Below are 20,244 nucleotides of genomic sequence, written 5' to 3'. Positions count from 1 at the left end.
AGACCAAAGGGCAGGGCTCTGAATTGAAAATGACTGGACCCCAACCGAAAGCGCAGAAACCTTCTGGAGCATCTGTGGATTTTTATGTGATAGTACGCATCCTGAAGGTCTATTGAGCACATCCAGTTGTCTTTGCCCAGGAAGGGCAAAATTGATTGAAGTGTGACCATCCAAAATCTTGTCTTTTTCACAGATTTGTTGAGCCTGCTGAGGTCCAATATTGGTCTCCAATCTCCCGTCTTTTTGGGAACCAAAAAGAACCTTGAGTAGATTCCGGGCTCTGGATGGTCTGTTGGAACTGGCTGAATGGCCCTTTTGTGTAGAAGCTTTGATACTTCTAATTTTGCGATTTCCCTTAGACCGGGTGGAACATCTGGAAGGGAATTTTTGTGAGAGAAGGGACTTTCCTCGAAAGGAATCTTGTAACCCTCGGATATGATCGACTGTACCCATTTGTCTTGTGAAAGGGAAAGCCAGGCTTCTGGGTACAGCGATAATCTTCCCCCGACTGCCTCCAAGGATGGACAGTGGGGCAACACCTCAGGGATGCTGGAAGGGCTTGTCAGAGAGAGGCTCTCTGCTTCCCTGGTTTTGCGGACCCCCTCTGCCTCTAGGGCGGCGTCTGTTATTATTACCCCCTCTGCCCCTAGGGTAAACTGACCACGTGTGTCTGGCGTGACTCCCTGAGATTTACGGAACCACATCTTTCCGCCCTTCTGTCCCTTAGGGTAAGGCCTAGAAGGGGTGGAAAAACGGACTCCTACTGCAGAAAGAGTCTTGCCGTCTTGCTCACATCTGGTCAACGTATCCTTCACCTGAGGACCAAACAAAGTTGATCCATCGAAGGGAGAGTTTGTGAAGGACGCCTTAAAGGGATCTGCAAAATTACAGAGCCGCATCCAGGACTGACGTCTAAGAGCCACTCCTGTCCCTGCAGCTCTACTCGCTCCATCTGCTGCATACGAAATCAGCCGCATGGAGGAGTTGGTTATGGAGTTAAGGATTCCTAGCTGGGAAGCAATCTTGCCCTGAGCCCCTGCAGCTGTAGGATCCTGTACTACTTCACCTAATTCTTTAAGGATGTCCCTTGGAAGTCTGGTGAAGTGACATAAATAATTCAGCGAATGCATGGCAAAGGTCGCTGAGGAAAACATCTGCTTACCATACCTGTCCATGGTCCTAGAATCCTTGCTAGGAGGATGGACTGGTACGGAAGGATCTGCAAGTTCCTTCTTGGTGGCGGCCGCCACCACCATGGCATCAACAGGGACACCTTTTGTAAGAAATTGTTTCTCGGAAGGGGCTGTAATAAATTTAGAAGGCCTCCTGGGAACTGGTTCTACGGAATCAGGAGATGCCCACGCCTTCCGAGCTATCACCTCCATGAGGGGGTCGAAAGGCGGAGACACCCAGGAGGTGGAGGGTCAAGATCCGAACGCCTCTAGGTATACCGACTCATCCTCGGAGGGATTAATGGAAGGCCAGTTTCCCCTCTGTTTTAGGAGTTCTAGGATGTCTGAAAATGAGACATCCTCAGAGGGGGATCTAGGGGACCCCTCCGACTCATCTAAGTCGGTATCTGAAGTAGTAGACTCGGGGGAGTCTAGGTGCTTCCTCTTACAGGTCCTCTTACGCGGAGGATCTCCTGACGGATCAGGAGAATCCTCGGAAGAGGGGGTTCTTCCCAATGGGGAAACCTGAGGCGGTGGATCTCTCGGTCCGGGAGCAAGAGAGTGAGAAGAGACATCTACAGGCACCATAGAGGGAGGAGCTAAGGGGATAGACTGCTGACTGAGCCCAGGGGCCAGCACACTCCTCATCACCTCGAAGGCTCCCCTCCCAGGGAGATCTGAGAGACCCCGCTCCGAAGAAACAGGGACCCCCGGGCCCACCGAAAGGGAAGGCTCCGAGGCAGATGTCGGAGCCGAGCTCACCAAGGCCGAAGCCCCAAGGGGAAGAGCAGGGTCGGACAAGGGTCCGATGCCACTCACCCCCTCGGAGCAGACCAGGGAAGCCCGACCACCGGATCCCTCCAAGGAAGGTCTCGAGGAGGAGATAAGAGTAGAAGCTGAGGGAGCAGAAAGGGGAGGTATCTGCCCCGCAGCCATAGCAGTGACTATTCCCATAGACTCCGGCTCCGAGCTCTGGAGGAGAGTCGAAGGAGGAACTTGAAGAGGGTGTGGACTAATAGTCGTCTGTTGAGACGGACTATGAAGCATTTGGGCTAGTGCCTGTGATTTTAACAATCTGCTTACCACTCTCTCCAAATCATGGTCTGAAAGCCTGGAAGACCTAGATGATCGGCTCCGAAGGCTCCGCTCAGAAAGAAGAGGAGAGGCCGGAGCTGACAGTATCGGCTCGAAGGAGGGAGACCTGGACCGCTTCCTCGACGGAACCATCGGAGCCGAAGAACCCTCGGTTCCAGACGGAGCCGACAACTTCTCGGCTCCAAGTCTAGACAAGGATGTATCGGCTCCGGCCGGAGCCGATACAGGCAAGGAAATAATGGTATCTGAGCCGGTCGGCGCCGATACCGAAGCCTTAGCCACATGGTGATCGGAGCCGGTCGGAGCCGATACCAATGTGGCAGTTAAAGTATCGGCACCGATAGCCATCAGTGCCGAAGATTTAGTCAAAATTATATCGGCTCCAGCCGGAGCCGATCTCGACTTCAAAGGAGTCGGAGCCAAGGCCGGAGGCTTAGAAGCAGAAGCCTGGGCCTTGGAGGTCTTAGAGGGCTTGCCCGAAGCAGACTTGGCCGGGGAGCCCTCCGGTTTGAGAAGTCCTCTCAAAATTAATTTATTTCTCCTTTCCTGCAGGACTCTCTGGCTGAAAGAGTGACAAATAGCACAGGAGTCCTGCAGGTGGAGAGGTCCCAGGCAGTAGATACAAGAAGTGTGACCGTCTGTCAGAGACATCTTCTGACAGCACGAGTCACACTTCTTGAAGCCTGAGACCCTCTGTTCTTTGGACATAGTGCTATCCTCACAACACACACAGTCCCAGAATCAGAAATATTTAACTTAAATGAGTAAAAAATAAACCCACACACAAACCCTGACAGGAAGGGATGGGAGGGGATGAAGGCCCGACTAAATAAAAACAAACTAGGGAAATAGTAAAACTAGCTAAGGACCGTAAAACTATCTAAAAATGACAAAAAACCTAATAAAAGAGAGAAATTTTAGGAATGGGGTGACTAAAATGTGTATAATAAAACACTTACCAAGAGCTGGTAAAAGGAGTACCTCATCAGCGAAGCGGCAAACGAGATCTGGGTATTTACCGCCTTGCATCATGGGATATGGGGCTGCCTCGAGCTGGTAAAAGTGACTCTCGAGCTTAGCAAGTGCCGAGTCGGAGCCAAGGATCGGCTCCGAACCCATCCAGCAAGAATGAAGGCGAGATTGACAACCTAACATCATCTCATTAATAGCTCATAGCACTGATCCCCGGTACTAACTATGCTAAAAGTATTAAATATAAACAATAACAGCATTGTTTTGGCAGACTGTTGTTGATCATGTGATCTTCTGCTTGATCACAAAACACAGGTTCTGTTGAATCACATTTAGATCTTGACAAAATCTTAGAACATTGGCATTTGCTTTATCAAAGGTGGTCTAGTTTGTAGAAAGGTTGTGCCACTCAGAGAATATGTAAAATGTGAATTTTATTGTTTTTTTCACCATTTTCCATTTTTTCTGAGTTTGTGCTACCTTGAAAGAAGTTTGAATGAAAACTGGGTGTGTGAAGGGAGAGTCTCGACATCAGGGATTAGGGGGCATCGTCCCCCTTAAAAAGCAACTTTGTTAATGTTACACACAGTTTTGTTATTTGACTTGCTAAGCAGATAATTTTTTGTACAGTAGACGTTTCTGTTTTGATCATTTGCATCTCAATAAAGGGAAATATGATGATTCATTACAGACACATTATTTTTATGTACTATGCCTATGCTATGTTTTGTTACAATGCAGTTAAGCGACTTTTACTAACTGATAGTAAGCACACTTCAATAACAGGCACGTTCCATAATGCCTATGCAGCAGTCTGCAAAGAAATTATTCAAAATGGTAAACGTTTTCAACATGGTTATGTGGAACCCTTACTCTAAAGCCGGAGTACACAAACTACCTACCTATTGCCTGTCATGCTACCAAACTGACTAAACTTCTAGCAACTCACGGAATTCTCCATGGAGACAGTACTAATCACAGGGAAGAAAAAGCTGGTGTCTGAAAGAATGTAGAAATAATCCATGACAAAAAAAACATAAAAATACATACACTCTTCTATACAACCATGTACATACAAAGCACAAAGATAAAAATAAAACTGCAAGCAATGGAAGATGACACTTCTCAAGTTTCTACTGAAATAAATACTGCTGCTAGAACCCAGAACTTTATTAAGCTCTTCAGCCAAAATACACAGCACCAAAATGAAAGACTTATAGCACAGAGTGCAGCTTCCAAATGAAATGCCAATGACTAGAGCTCAGTAAAGGGATTTTGCTGTAAAGAGGTGGACAAAATAGGAGCATGTGAGGAGTGCTTGTTTTCTCAAAGAACTGAGGAATGGATGATACCTGCTAATTGCTGGGCTCTTACCCAGGCAAAGATGTGATATTTTCATAATGGGCTTGAAATTCATTACAAAAGGTTACCCACTGCATACAGATGGGTAGCAGAAAGACATGCCACTGGAAATCCCCAGAGTACAATTCCATAATAATTGGTACAATCCAGCACCTCCATAATATGGCAGTGGATCTCATCCAACCCACAGCATCCAAACCAAAAAATGCAAGCCTCAAAATTATTCAAACCAATGCAAGAATGACTCCATTAAGAAAAACTGTCCTCCGTTCAACCTTAGTCTTAAGTAAAATTGCTTTACAGCCTACTATCACTTTTTGGTGTGAATTGGCTTACAATATCATTCAAAAACATGGACAAAGATGTAATACACTGCAACAAAACTGTGACATCAGTGTAAGAGAGAATAAGTATGCAGTTTAATAGTGATAAGCAAAAATCAAACCTAAAGAAGTTTTCCTTCTTAAGTCATAGTTCATGGTCTTCTCCTCATTGCCTCAGGATTGCCGCTCATAACTGAATTAAGTGTTACAGACTGCATGCATATTCAACTAAGCACACACAGACATCTTTGAGCTACAGAGTTTATTACACATCATAATGTCCCAAATTAAGGTTGTTTTGCTTTACCTTTCCCTCTGATATAGGACTGAAAGTAAAAGTTACTGAATAGAATTATCAGACTGACAATGTATACAAACACAATAATGTTGAAACCATCTGGAAAAGCACACTCTGTGAAGAGATTGTAAGAAGTATGTACTGCAATCAGAAAGAACTGCAACTGAAAAAAAGAAAAAAAAAATGGAGTTATAAGACAAAATGAAGTTTTTTAAAGTATAACAAATGCACAACTGTGCAAACAGTAAAACAGTACAGTAAGTACATAGATGGACATTTCTGTTACTAAGTTGCAGCAGTCACATTTTGCAATGAATTGTTTAAAAAAGTTTCCCTGTATATTTTTTCTACTGACATATGAACTCATGATTGTTCATTTTGGTGGGACAGCAAGCTATAGGATGTTTTGTTGAAGTTAGGTTCGTCAACAATTGCTTTAATGAAACTCACCATCTAAGATGAGACTATTTGTTGTATCACTCGAGCCCCACCTGTTTATTTGCATCTCTATACATTCCCCTTCATTGCTAATGTACCTACCTACTGTAATCTGTGCACAAACTGAGTACTAATAAGCAAGTCAATGTGAAGACACACTCCCAACCTTAATAAACTTTGCTGTCTCTTCTCTCCTTCACTTTACAGGTAGAGTTTGAATTATTACTCACCCCCCTCTGAGGCCTTCACTGATAGATTTCCACTACTTGCCACTCTGGTTTGGCTGGTTTCTTTGCATTGCACCTGGTTTAAAGCCCTTGTGCTATCCCCTCCCCCAATACCAAGTCTATATTAGATTCCTGCTGTGCATGGAGCCATCTTTAAATTACTAGTCACCCACCAGGACACAAGTGCTCTTCAGCAATTGAATTCTGCTTGCTGGTAAGCCATTAGACCTCAGGAATTTGTAAAACTGTTCAGATTTGTAAAGTAACACTTACTTTTGGCCACCCATTACTTTCGTCCTGGTGGGATCAGCCATGCTCCATTCACCCTCACTAATGCTTGGGCTCTGTCTGCTCCCCTGCCTGCAATTCACACCCGTCCCCACTACTTCTATATTTATAGTAATCCCAACCACACCCACACCTCAACCTCACATCACCTCCACCAATCACAGCTCCCCAAGTCAGATCACATTACACCACACCCACTTGCTCCACCACACAATACTCCCAACCACTCACATTCCCTATAGGCATTATTAAATCAGTTATTCTGCCACAGTTGCCAAAAGATAACTGGACTTCAAAGCAAAGAAAGCATTAGTATTATGCTAAAGAGGTAAGGAGTAGCAATATGTTAAGGATGTGTTCAGTTTTCAACAGATGCACTTGAACAGGAGGTATAAAAACTCAGACCTTAATGCTTGAGGCAGGACTAGACTGAATCCTCAGTATAAACAGGAAGATGGTTTTGATATGGGCTACTTTGGGGAAGAGTTAGGCAGCAGCAACAAGCCTAAATGTGAGACATGGATGTCAACATTTACTAGACTAGACTACCTTTGGGAGGAGAACTGGGGACAATCACAAAGAAAGAGTTGATACTACTTTCCCTTCCACATATACTACAACCCTATAATTCCTATCCACACCTCCACCTAGAACCGACTTAAACTTTATAACCATGACTATCACACAACTAAGTCCAGTCTGTCTTCTCTTAATTCTTTATAACTTCACAAGTTATCACTCTAGCAATATCCCTAAACTTAGTAGCACAACACTATATTATGCACTCTCATATACAGACACAGCACATTATAATAACATCTGCCCACAATTGTTTACGAACTACATAACTGACCAATTCAAAACTAAACACATATGCTCTCATTCCTTCTACAAAAAAACACAATACTTTCTCACACTCATCACCAAACTCAAACATCTGTATCACCATTTCAACACCAGGCTCACCATAAGTGGGGACATCCACCCCAATCCAGGCCCAAATCCATTTTGTCCAACACAAACTGCTCCAACCCAATTATCAGAACATAATACCCCCACTATCTTCATCCCTAGGTAAATCAACAACAGCAGCAAAACCAACCATCTCTTAATGCGAAATATTAATATGAGAAGTATCAAAAATAAAACATCTGAACTCCATGCCACAATAGCACACTACTCACTAGACATAACTAACAGAAACCTGGCTAAATAAAAACATAACTAACTCAGAAGTTCTCCCTACCGGCTACAATATCATTAGACAAGACAGATCACTTCGTAAAGGGGGTGGAATTGCCTTACTGTGCAAGTCCAACTTAACTTTATGTTAAATAACAAACTCCTACCCCTCCTCCAATAATTGGGACATACTTGTCTCACAACTTCAACTTCACCCTAAAAAGATCATCACCATGATTGTGATCTATATTCCACCTGGTAATACACCTGCTAGCCTTGAAGGCTTCTTATCCAGGTGTTCTTCCACATAGTCACAAGAAACCCTTATTCTGGAGGATTTCAACCTAGATTGGTTCACCTGTATATCAAAACCACCTTGTAATCTAATAAATCTCCATGGCTACCAGCAGCTAGTCCAAATTCCAACTAGATGCGATACAAAATCTAAAAGGGAATCCATTCTTGACTGGGTCCTAACTAACAAACCCACACTGTACTGCAACAGAGGCAGCCTTCCAGATACCTTAAGTGACCACAACATAATATACCTTATATGTAGTAGAACAAGCCTATGCAAAACTGCTAACTATAAATGCACTAGAAACACAAAAAAAAATTCTCTCCTGAGGTCCTCAATACTCTACTCAATAACTGTGACTGGATCCCCTAAAACCCCTCCCACCTGACCAGGCTGTAGCATATTTCAACAAAACATTTCTACAACACCTAGACACTTGTTGCTTCACTGTGCAAAATCAAGGTTAGAACCTCTACAAACCCTTGGCTCAGTAAAGAAACCAAATATATCCTCAAATCCAGAGACACTACCTGTCTTTACTACCATAAAACCAAAGAAACACAAAGCCTAACTAGGTACCAAGAACTGTGCAACCGTGCAAAAAAATGCATTAAGCCGGACAAAAAAATCCTACTACATGACATTACAAACTAAACACAAACACAACTCCCAAAATTTTGGAAAAATGTAAACCAGCTACTAAAATCCACCCAAAAGGCTACCCCCAAACCAACCAACCTTGGCACTAAAGTTCCCATCGAAATTCAACTTCCTCTTTGTGAACTCAATTCTTTCCTTAGTATCACAGGGCAGTTAAAACCTCACTATCCCCCAACACAAATAATATTAATACAAGCTTTACCCTCAAAACAGTTTCCACTACCTCAATCAAAAGCATGCTCTCCAAACTAAAAACCTCGTCAACAGCAGCCAACCTACTCCCCAGCTATTTCTTGAAACTCACAGCAGATGCTATTGCTATCCCAATCGCCACTCATAAACAGATCAATTGTTGAAAACTATGTGCCCAAACTCTGGAAAATATCCAACATTACACCCATACAGAAAGGTGGGACCTCCACTGAACCTAATAACTATAGACCCATTGCTATACTCTCCCCCCTGGCCAAAATCCTAGAAAAATGCATCCATACCCAGGTGCTAAAATATCTCCTAGACAACAACAACCTGTCACCTACTCAACATGATTTCAGACCTGCCCATAGTACCACTACAGCCCTCCTCTGCTTCATAGACACAATAAACCATCTCAAAAACGAAGGCCCGAAGGTGTCAACTCTTGTTTTGGATATGTCCAAAGCATTTGACATAGTCTCACACCAAATCCTGTTAAACAAACTAAACCAATGTCACCTACCAAATTCCACTCTTACCTGTTTCCAAAGCTACTTAATTGACAGGTACCAGGCTGTGAAATGGGAAAATTCTCTCTCTCCTCAGCTGCCCATAACTATAGGAGTCCCACAGGGTTCTATAATAGGACCACTACTGTTTGCAGTCTTCACAAATGACCTCCACACAGCATGCATCTATCATTCAGTATGCAGATGATACTATCTTAATCTGTGCTGCACAAAATATTCCCACTCTTCTGCAAACAACTCAACTAGCATTCTGACACTGAAAACCACCTTATCAAAGCCCAACTTACCCTTAATCCAAAGAAAGCTCAGCTTATAATTATAACCAGTTCTAACAAAAACACTGATAACAGTCAATTCACTACCTACTCCACAAATGCTACTCCAATTGTTCCAGTGGAAAAGGCTAAGCTATTGGGAATAACCACAGACTCCCACCTAAAATTTGATAGTCATCTCAACTAAACTATTAAAAAAGTACATGCCAAACTGGGATCACTCTACCGTATCAAACCGTTTCTTACCAACAACAAAAGCTCAGCCATTGCTCGCTTTCAGCTTCTATCCACCCTACTCTATGCATCTCCCATTCTGACTAATCTCAACAAAACTGAACTAAGCAAAATGGAAGCCTGCTATAACAGAATTGCCTGCTTTGCTGCAAACTGCTCTTATAGAACTCATCACTGTATTGTTTTAAGCCAGCTCCACTGCCTTGAACTGCCCAACCTCCTAACCTACAATCAGCTCTGCCTCTGTCATTCTATTACCTCCCCAATAAGTGTCCTGCCCTCAAAAACCTAGTAAATCACTCAGCCAAAAGGCCTCTTAGATCATCAAACTACTACTAGAAGTCACCAACAGCTATAATAATTTTGGAGATACACTATATAGTAGTTCAGTGGCTAAAAAATGGAACTCTCTCCCCACTAGCATACAAAACACATCATCCATAGCCTCCTTTAAAAACCTCATTAGGCAACATCAAAGCAAGGTTGGCAGTGCAATGACTGCTCCCCAGGCTAGTGAAAACAGATAAGGTACACATACTAAGCCTAGCGTACTTGATAACAGTTTACACTCTTACTCACAAACACTGGCTAATGTACAATGCATGTACTGTACCTATGTACTATGTATGTATTCTACCTATGTTGCAAATTTCAGCTGTACACCACAAATCTATTAATTACCTTTATTTTTAAATTAATGTTTTCTTGTTTCTTCTCTCCACTGTAACTGTTGATGTGCTGCATACCACTGTAAAACAACATGTATATTGTAATTTGTGTGTATACTGATCATGTCTAAATATCTAAATGTATCTGTAATTATTTTTCTGTGTGGAGCTTTTCTCCCCGGGCCTCTGCTGATAAAGGGCCTTTTCAGCTCAGTCAGACACCCTCAGTTAACAAATGTAAAATAAAATAAAAAATAAATAAATAGATTTTTAGAAAACTGTACACCTGCCACACACACACATACACCTTGCAGGTAGCTATGCTTTCTGTACATCTGGCTTTACATAATTATCAGTGCATCTGGAGGAAGGGGGAGTACAATTATCTCAAAGTACTGGGACAAACACATAACACACACACACATCTGCTTCCAAGAAACCAAGTGACTAAGGACTCCGTAAGGCATCTGCATCATTTAGCTCATACCTAGTGCATGCAGTTTCTTCCTTGCCTCCATCCCAGCTACAGAAGTAGGACTGCAACCCTTTAACCACTTAGTTTTGATGTGGAATTCTGACAAGTTAGTTCAAGTGGAAGAGTAGCTTATATGCATATACATATCATTACAGTGTGTGTGCTTCCACCCAAGTATGAAAGATGCCTGTCAGTGTTACAGACTTAAGCATATGAAATCTTTCTGGATACTGTCATATTGTACATTCAAAATGCCATGCAGGTCTTTATATTGATTCTGTAACCTACTGGCTTGCACATTATACTGTTGTTGTTGTGTTGCTTTCTTGGTTTTGTACCTCCTGGGTAGAATCTGAAAATGGTCCACCTGGATCAGTGTGATACCCCACTTAGCAAATGAAAATACAATAAAATACTATAAATGTTATCAAGTATCCTTCTGTAATACAATAAATAAATTAAAAATATAACAAGAAAATTGCCTAACAACATGGTTCACCTTTCAGTAAATGAAAGCTGTATGCATGTGTATGTGCGTGTCTGCAAATTTGCAGCATATACATGCACGCATGTTTGTGTAACAGTTGCAGTTTTAAATCTCTACAGCATTTCTACAGTAAACATTACTTATTTTGTGAAGTTTGTGTCATTTACACATACCTGTTGCATTTTTACAGAAAAAATGCAGGTTTTACACAGTTTTTTCACATTTTACATATTTTGCTATATGTTTATTGGTGGGGTATAAAATACCTATGCAAACACTTAGAATCCTAAGCCTTCTTGATTTTGTTGCACACTTAAGAGCCATAAATATGTCCCCCATTGTTCCCTTGTAAATTGCTTTTCCAATCTCTCTTCCCAATCTTTTCTAACCTCCTCTGATTGATTATTATGGTAACCATGCAATATTTTATATGCCACACTAATTATCCCCTTTTTCAAAGCAGCTTCTGTTCTAGATTCAATTAACACTCTCCTACAGTAGGTCTTTCACTCGAGACTCCCCTATCATTCTCTATCTTTGTCTCTACCCTGATATCAATCCCTGATGGGGAAGGCAGCCTTTAACCTGCAGTCCAAACTTCTTCGTCTTGGCCTTATCCCACTCTATTATCTTTCCTCTCTAGTTATTTGTTCCCAATATTTTGGATCCTTTGCCAGTTTTCTCCAGTCAATTCAACCTCCTCTTGCCTCTTTTCTGTACTTCTTACTTGCAGACATCCCTCTTGGCAAAATTTCTTTCTCCATTCCCATGTTGTCTTAATTATAAGAATACTTTCTGCAACTTTTTGAATATAATATTCTGTATGGCTGTTGTCATTCTCTTCAAGGATTTGCATGCAAAATCCCACTGTCTCCTTATTTCTTGAACTCCCACCCCCACTTCTTCATTTCATTCCACTTTTGGATTATAACCTTATAACCTTCTGCTTGTGTAATGTCTATGAATTTTAACTGAGCAGCTCTAAAACATCCCTTCAAATCAGGTAATCCTAGTCCTAATCTATTGAGAGAATCATCTTTTTTAAACAAGAAACATCTTCATTAAATGATCATGCATGACATAGGCAAACTTACATTTATATAAATGAAAATAAACCATAGCGACACAATCTCAGTTGCAAACATTATACATTACAAACCGTGCCGAAACAACTGTAGCTGCAAACACTATACATCACTTTTAGTATATCCAGTCATTGTCAGTCAGCCATGACGTAGCTCATTCAAATCATGCCTTCATTTAAACCTCGTTCCTCCTCTGCGTGTATTTATCCCACATTTCCCACTTTTCCTATGTAATTTGCTCCTATCCTTTTTTAAAGATTCCAGTTCCAATTGTTTTATTTCTGTTGCTATCTTCTCTACTTCTAGTAAAGTTGGTTTAGAGTTTAATTTCCATTTTCTAGCAACTGCTTTTTTGGCAGCCATCATAATTAGACTCAGCAAGGCCTTACTATGTCTAGGCAATTCTGATTCTGTATCACGCTCAAAAAAATAATTTCCCTAGTTATTCCAATTTGCTTACCCAGCAGCTCTGACACAGCAGTCTGCAGGAATCTTTAAAATTGGCCAACTCATTACACTTCCAGAAAATATGCTCCCAGTTGCCTTTTTCTTCCCCATCACACCTCCAACGTTTGTGGTCTACCTAGAAAAACTCTTTGGAGTCTGCTTGAGGGTATAAAATGTCCATGTAAACACTCCCAGGCAAATATCCTAAATCTTCTAGAGTTTGTTGCACATTTGGGAGACATACATATATTTCCCCATTGTTTCTTTGTGAATTGCTAATCCAGTCTCTCTTCCTAATCCTTCCAAACCTCCTCTGATTGATTCTTATAGTTATCATGCAATATTTTATATGCTTTACCAATTATTCCTTTCTTAATGGCAAGTTCTGTTCTAGATTCTACTAAGAACTCTACCAGTGCTGGTCTTTCGTTCAGGACCCCCCCATTTCTTTCTCTTGGCCTATTCTGATAGCAGTCGATAGGAAGGTAATCTCTAACCTGCAGTCCAAATAAGTTCTTGGCATCTTCCCATTCTATTACTTTTCCCTCTCTAGTTATTTGCTCCCAATACCTTGGTTCATTTGACAGTTTTTTCCAATATATTCCTGCCTCCTCTTGCTTATTGTCTGTATCCCTAATTGCAGTCATCCCTATTGGCAGAATCTCTTTTCTCCATTCCCATGTTGGCTTAGTTTATTGCCCTCTTCCCCTCACAGATAAACTCCTGCAACTTTTTATTAATTATTGTTCACAATTTCTCCTCTCATTGACAAAAATTTGCCTGACCTACGTATAAAACTAAACAGACTAAAAACATTTTCAGTATTAGTATCTTAGTATGCGTATCCATAAACAACTTCCAATTTCTCCATTTTTGTATTACTTTTTGTTTAGTCTCTTCCCACACTTCCTTAGCTGCAAATCCATGCAAGGGTACATAATTTATGGCCATTGCCTTTGTTTTATCTTCATTAATTACTGGCAAAGGTGTACATTTTGAAGAATGCACTTCTACAGCCTGCAAAACAACTCTTTGTCAGCACATACCATTGTAGCTGCAAGGCAAAAATACACAAATATATGTTGCACCTCATTTATTTCCTTTCATTAGATGAAGGTAGTTCATTCACTCAACATGGAACTAGATCTACAGGGTCTGAGTGTGCACAGCATACAGCAAAAAGGCAATTTAGTATGCCCAAAGATGATTTAAAAGGTGATCTTAAACTGGAAACTGGAACTGCAGCTAAAGATAAGATGCCTTGAGGCAGCTGACCTGCCTGACCAAATAAAACTGCACTTGAGGTGCAGGGAGAGTGAGAAGAGACAAAGGCCAAAGTCACAGAAGAGGAGAGAAAACCTTAGCATAAAGCTAAATAGAAGGAAAAACAGAGAGAAAAGGAGCGCCAGTATGTTAAGGAGGTGCAGAGTTTTCAACAGAAGCATGTGAAAAGAGGTGTAAAAACTCAGACTGTGATGCCTGAAACAGTACTAGACTGTTTCATCAGTATAAACAGACAATGGGCAATGAGTTAGATTTTTACCTTCTTTGCTCATGGGCAAGGCAATGCATGCAGTTAGCAAGTTAAATGAAGCTGACTGTCTAGATTATATCAAAGTAAAAACTGTGTGGAAGTTTTAAGTTCAGTGTAACCTCTAAGTAAAAAGAGAATATCGAGAAAAAAGCAGAGGACCATGTTAGAGATTTCATTGCAGAACTAAGCACACACTTTAATAGATGGGTGAGTGGATGTCAAGTTACTGCCTTTGAAATAATGGGAGAATTTATAACAGAAAGAACAAGTCCAAGGCAAGCACATTGGTGAAGTGTAGAGTGGTAAAAGTCCAAAAATGAAAGAAAGAGCAAACCAATCTTCCACAAACGCAAGTAGTTTAATGTTGAACAAAGCTTTCAGACAAAACAGTCCTTCATCAGTGTTTACTACTTGCGTTTGTGGAAGATTGGTTTGCTCTTTTTGGAATTTATAACAGAGCAAGCAGGATGTATCTGAAAGCCCACGGCATGTAGCACTAATCAAGAAACAGATATTAAGAGAGATCACTTCTTCCCTGTCTATCTAGCAGTGTACAAGTGCATAAGAGAGAGATTTATCTAACTCTACACATGGGTTAAGATAACCTGGGGGGGGGGGGGCTGTCTAAACCTTCATAGTAAAGTTTCTCAAACAAAAAGGAAAGCAACCAGTTGCCACAGATGCCCAGGTCTTGAGGATAGATACTTCCAGGATAGATGTTTCCAGTATAACCAAGTGTGGCATTTATGGTCCAAATATCCGCAGTGACAGATGGAGGAACAACAGTCAAGCAAGGGAGACAGCACTGGTTATAATACTGTAGTGGTGGGTTCCAAACTACCACAAGGATCAGTACTGTAAGATGGTGGAGGGAAAGGACAGCATTGCTAAGAGGGATACCATATCAGCTACATCTGTTAAAAACTCATTCACTCCAGTGGAGCTCTGGAAGTTTGTAGTACAACTTCCAAGGAGTGGAGCCTAAGCTTTTTGACAGAATCAAATTATGTCCTCCCATTTCAAACAAATGTTCACATCTCTGGAACCATAGGGTTACTAAAGAAGTGTAAATGGCAAACTCTACACCACAAACTATTTTTACAGTGGTAGTATTCTTTAGTTTCTAGGTGTTAAATTGGATTTAAGTCACAGAAAACATAGTACCTATTAAGTTTGTAACATTCTGTAAACAACTGACAACATCTCAGCAGCCACTCAAGCTACACACATACTGTTAGTAACACTTTGCTCATCCAGGTGAGGGCTTTCATATGAGGCTAAGCAGTACAGTCTGTGCTACCTGGTTACAGAAATATTTAGAATAACATGACATTTATGACAATATAAGTAAATATTACATGAACAGCAATTAATATCCCTTTAGCTGCAGTAGACAGAGGTCAAATATCAACACAGTTGTGTTTGCCATTATGTAAGCTTTAAGATGAACTATTGTAATGCTCTGTATGTAACACAGTTTTGTAATTATTAATGCAAATATGAGCAAGCAATACTAGACGCCTTGAGGTGTCGGTAGGATATAACTGCAGAAACACCTACAGGTATCACTGGGCTGCAATGAGTTAAAAAGGGCCAATAATTGCCTCATCAGTATAATCCAGTTACAGTCCTGGTAAGGTTCCTAGGAGGTTACTAGACTATTGGCTCTAGGGCTTTTATAATCCTAGCCATGTTATGCCCTTGTTTCCTTATTGACCAAGTTGTATGGTCTATATTTGCAGCGAGTCCAAGATCAGCACTGGCTGTACTTATCCAAGAGGGACATAGGTGACACCCCAAGGATAAATTTACATTCTCCCACCCAGATGTCTAAGTTATGCTTAAATAAGGTCATTGAGGTGCTCTGTTCTACATGAATTGGGAGTTTGTCCCAGAGGAGTGGCAATCTGTGGGAGACATATCTGTCTCTCCAGCATGTCCTGTTAATGTCACAGGCTAGGTTAAGATCCCTAGAGTGAATTAATCTTGTTCCATTTGACTTGCTGATGTGCAGCATTTCCATTAGGGCAGGGTCCTAGACTGCAATGTAGGCCAGGCACAAGTAGTCTCTCACCAGCCTATAAGACACCGTGACAAGGCCTTCAGTCTGCCTATGTAGTTCATGTGTTGAAGGCCCTGAATTTTCTTGGTGAGAAAATTATGAGGTCTCTCCCGCTGCTGCAAGTGTCTGGGGAGGTACATACAGAAGGGAGTGTTACACTCTATTAGTGGTCTTATGAGGGATGAGTACAGGGGAGTTATAACAACCTTAGCTCTAGATGTGATGCCCTTACTTATGAGATATGCAATGTAGAAGGCCTTCCTTACTACTGTGGATACATGGTGATCGAAGTTAAGGTTGCTATCAGCCTGTGTTCCCAAATCTCTCACCACAAGGTTTAAGCTAACGGGGATACTGTTAATATTGTAATTTGCAGGGACTTCCCCTTTGCTGAAAGGGATATAATGCTTTTTTTTGTGTGTGTGTTTAACTTAATTCCATGGCTTTGGCACCAATCGTATGTCTGTATAAGCCATTTTTCTAGTATAGCAGCATCGTTGGGAACTCAATGATTCCACCCAGTTTGTAGTCATCAGTGAACTTGGTATGCTACAGACCATCTATTTTTGCCTGGACTTCTGAGAAATAGATTCCAGACAATAGGCGGCCTTGCACAGATCCTTGTGGTACACCACTGGTAACTGGTCTACTGGTAGAGGTGTGATCCCCAACTTTGACTGTAAGCATTCTGTCGGTGAGCCAGCTGGCTACCCATCCGGTGACATATGGGTTAATTCCCAGCTGGGTGAGTTTCTCAATGAAGCCTGAGTGGGAAATTGCGTCAAAAGCTTTGAATAAGTAAAGATAGGCTGTATGTACTGGTGACATTCTCAAAGAAATCCACCAGGTTTCATAAGCATGATCTACCCTTAACGAAGCCAAATTGGGTCCTTTGGTACCTCTGCCCAGACTTCATTTGGACTGAGAACAGGGGCAGGAAAACATGCAGGTGGGACTGTTTCATACACTTTATTTATTTATTAATTTTGTTGTCCAAGTCATGCATTGAGCTACAATGACCAATTTTAGTCCCCGCAGCCTTGCAGATGTATTAATACAAAATTACTTTGATGACATAGCACCGTGTGTACATACAGTTTACATGCAGCCAGGCATAAAGACAATCATGTAGGGAAGACAACTTGGGGTGACAGACAATGCTCACATTTGTAGCAGAAGCTACTGATGTGGCTACTTGAAGGGAATAGCAGGGTGGTAGAAACCAGTCTGAAACTTAGCCACAGTTGTCAAAAGATAATTGGACTTCAAAGCAAAGAAAGCCTTAGTATTATGCTACAGAGGTAAGGAGTAGCAATATGTTAAGGATGTGTTCAGTTTTCAACAGATGCACATGAACAGGAGGTATAAAAACTCAGACCTTAATGCTTGGGGTAGGACTAGATTGATTCTTCAGTATAAACAGGAAGATGGTTTTGATATGGGCTACTTTGGGGAAGAGTTAGGCAGCAGCAACAAGCCTAAATGTGAGACATGGATGTCAACATTTACTAGACTAGCCTACCTTTAGGAGGAGAACTGGGGACAATCACAAAGAAAGAGTTGATACAGACACAACTTTTAGATCCCACCTTACACAATTTGAAGAAAAGACAGAAAGAGACTCCTGATTCTCACTGGCAAGATGAGTCTGCATATTAGGATAATTTGTGTCATTGTACATACGGTGGACTTTACAGGAAGTAGTGGTACAGGACCTGGTGGTTCCAAGGGAATACTTGATATTACTTTTTATACCACATGGGTATAAAATACATAAAGTGGAGCTACATGCAACATTTCTATTAGCTAGGTTTTGCTAAAAGTGAGAGAGAGTACTAGAAAACAATAGTTGCCAAGGCAGGAGACAAGGCTATGACTGCTTTGATGTCTTTAGCTGTCAATCAGGAACCATTTCATGGGGTAACCAAGGACACTGTGCAGCCTCTTAGTACCCCAAGCACCACAGGTAAAAGTTATACCTTGGCAGTGGCAGACTGTACCAATATGCATGACAATGTGGATGTGTCATCTACTGAGGTAGAAAAGTTTACAAATGCTCTACTAGAAATTTGTGGTAAGGTTGGATTTCCCTGGGAAAAATCTGACAGAGATGCTAATTTAATTTATGACCTGCTGATCTGTTTGTGGCAGCATTGCAGGGTAGCGCAGCTTAAGACTACCATCCTACCACAGTCTGGTGGAAAGATTTAATTCTACTCTTACAACTATGACAAGAGCATCTGAAGAGACCAGCTGCTGTTTGTGCACAGAGAAGCACCTCAAAAGGCTACAGGTTTTTACCATCTGACAGACTTAATGGTCACAGGGCGATAGGGTCACTCCAGTCAATTTGTTATGAGTTGAAGGGTGAGTGTAAGTCCCACAAGCAGTCTTATGTGGAGTATGTCCTAAGTTTCAGGACAGACTTATGGAGCTCATGGGATTGGCATGGGCTTCTTTTATGATCCACCTGCAGATACTATTAGCAATCCAGTATTCAGCACAATTCAACTAATCAGATATTTGCTTTCTGAGCTGTTTCAAGAACCAATTAATGAATAAAATAAATAAATAATGAGAGTGTGCATGCAGGTGTTAGGTATATGTCATGTACTCATTAGGTATACTATGTATTTTCACACACACAAGGAGTCAAGCAGTTCAGCAAATTGCATTGCTTCAAAACGGAGTTCATCTGGGGGGGATGTTTGTGCGAGTGTATGTGGGTTAGGGTTAAAGTAAGGGCTAAGCTAAGTAAGGGGATTGATTTAGTTCCCTCCTAAGCCAGAGATTGTGGGTTCAAGTCCCATTGGGGGTGATATAATCTAACATGTTTACCTTACAAACACAAGGTGCAGGGTTTGTGTCTCACAAGGCATAACTGGCTAGGCTTAAAATAGCTCACAAGGGCAGTTAGCTTAGTACTAATCTATGAACCTATAAACCTAGTGTTGTGCACGTGTGCGACTTGTAGTTTTTGTATATTGGTATTGTTACAGAATTTTTTTTCTACGGTAAGGTGTACGGTTAGGGTTTGGTAAGTGATTTAAAACTGCCCTCTCCCCAACCCAAATCCTACCACTATTCAGGCAAATAATGTCTGGTTCTGTGCTGAGGTTTTTGTTGATCGGATCGCAATAGAAAAACAATATGCCAGTATCAATTTTATAAATTTTTTTTCCTGGGTGTGCCTTTAGATTTTACAAAATGCATATATTAAATATTGTCTGGATGGGATGTGAAAAGGATACCATGAAATGAAAATTCTGAAAAACAACGTGTCTCACAGATTTCTATCAACAGGAATGTTTTTTTTCCCAATAAAAACAGCTTAATTTTTCATTCTATTTTGGACAAAATATTTAGTAGTAAGCCATGTTTACAAAACTTAAGGTTCATAGGTGTGTACTAAGCTAATGGCCCTGGAGCCCTTAAAAGCCTAGCCCATACAATCGCCCTACCTTCGTGCCGCCCGACATTAGCTCCCAGTGCCTCTATCGAGTAGAGCCACCGGAGTGATCCCTGGGGTGAACTTTCTATTTCTCACCCACTCACCAAAATTTCTATTGAAGAGGGACAGTGAGGTGCTCTGTTTGACATGTATGGGAAGTCTGTTCCAGAGCATGGGCAGTCTCTCGGTTATGAACCTGTCCTTCCAGCATGTTCTGTTGATTGTGGTAATAAGGTTCAGGTCTCTGGAGCGTGTTGTGTGGAGGGATTGAGATTTCTTCAGATGTAGCATTTCTAACACAGCTGGGTCAGACATGGCTTTGTAAGTCAAGCAGAGATCATCTCTTAGTAGGTGATATGAGACAAAGAAAAGCTGGAGTTTTTTGAGTCTGTCCATGTAGGACGTGTTTAATGCCTAGGATCCTCTTTTTGAGGTACTTTTGTGGCCTCTCCAACTGTTGCAGATGTCTAGTGAGGTACATGCCAA

At 41.4% G+C, this 20,244-nt stretch overlaps 1 protein-coding gene across 5 annotated transcripts in view; it reads right to left on the bottom strand.

Annotated features, from left to right (window-relative positions):
* Positions 1–4,998: 4,998 nt before the first annotated feature.
* The window catches only part of LOC122813528 (elongation of very long chain fatty acids protein 4-like), a 442,023-nt gene continuing 426,777 nt past the window's right edge, over positions 4,999–20,244 (bottom strand). For all 5 annotated transcript variants that reach the window (XM_044085897.1, XM_044085895.1, XM_044085898.1 and 2 more), the window contains one exon: positions 4,999–5,385. In XM_044085897.1, coding sequence (XP_043941832.1) covers positions 5,212–5,385 — 174 coding nt within the window. In that variant the 3' untranslated portion in view covers positions 4,999–5,211. The remainder of the gene's footprint in view (positions 5,386–20,244) is intronic.

Source organism: Protopterus annectens, chromosome 10.part0 (assembly GCF_019279795.1).
Source record: "Protopterus annectens isolate FY-2018-M chromosome 10.part0, PAN1.0, whole genome shotgun sequence".
NCBI lineage: Eukaryota > Metazoa > Chordata > Ceratodontiformes > Protopteridae > Protopterus > Protopterus annectens.
Note: the sequence above shows the minus strand (reverse complement) of the source record. Positions and strands in the feature narration are given on the sequence as shown.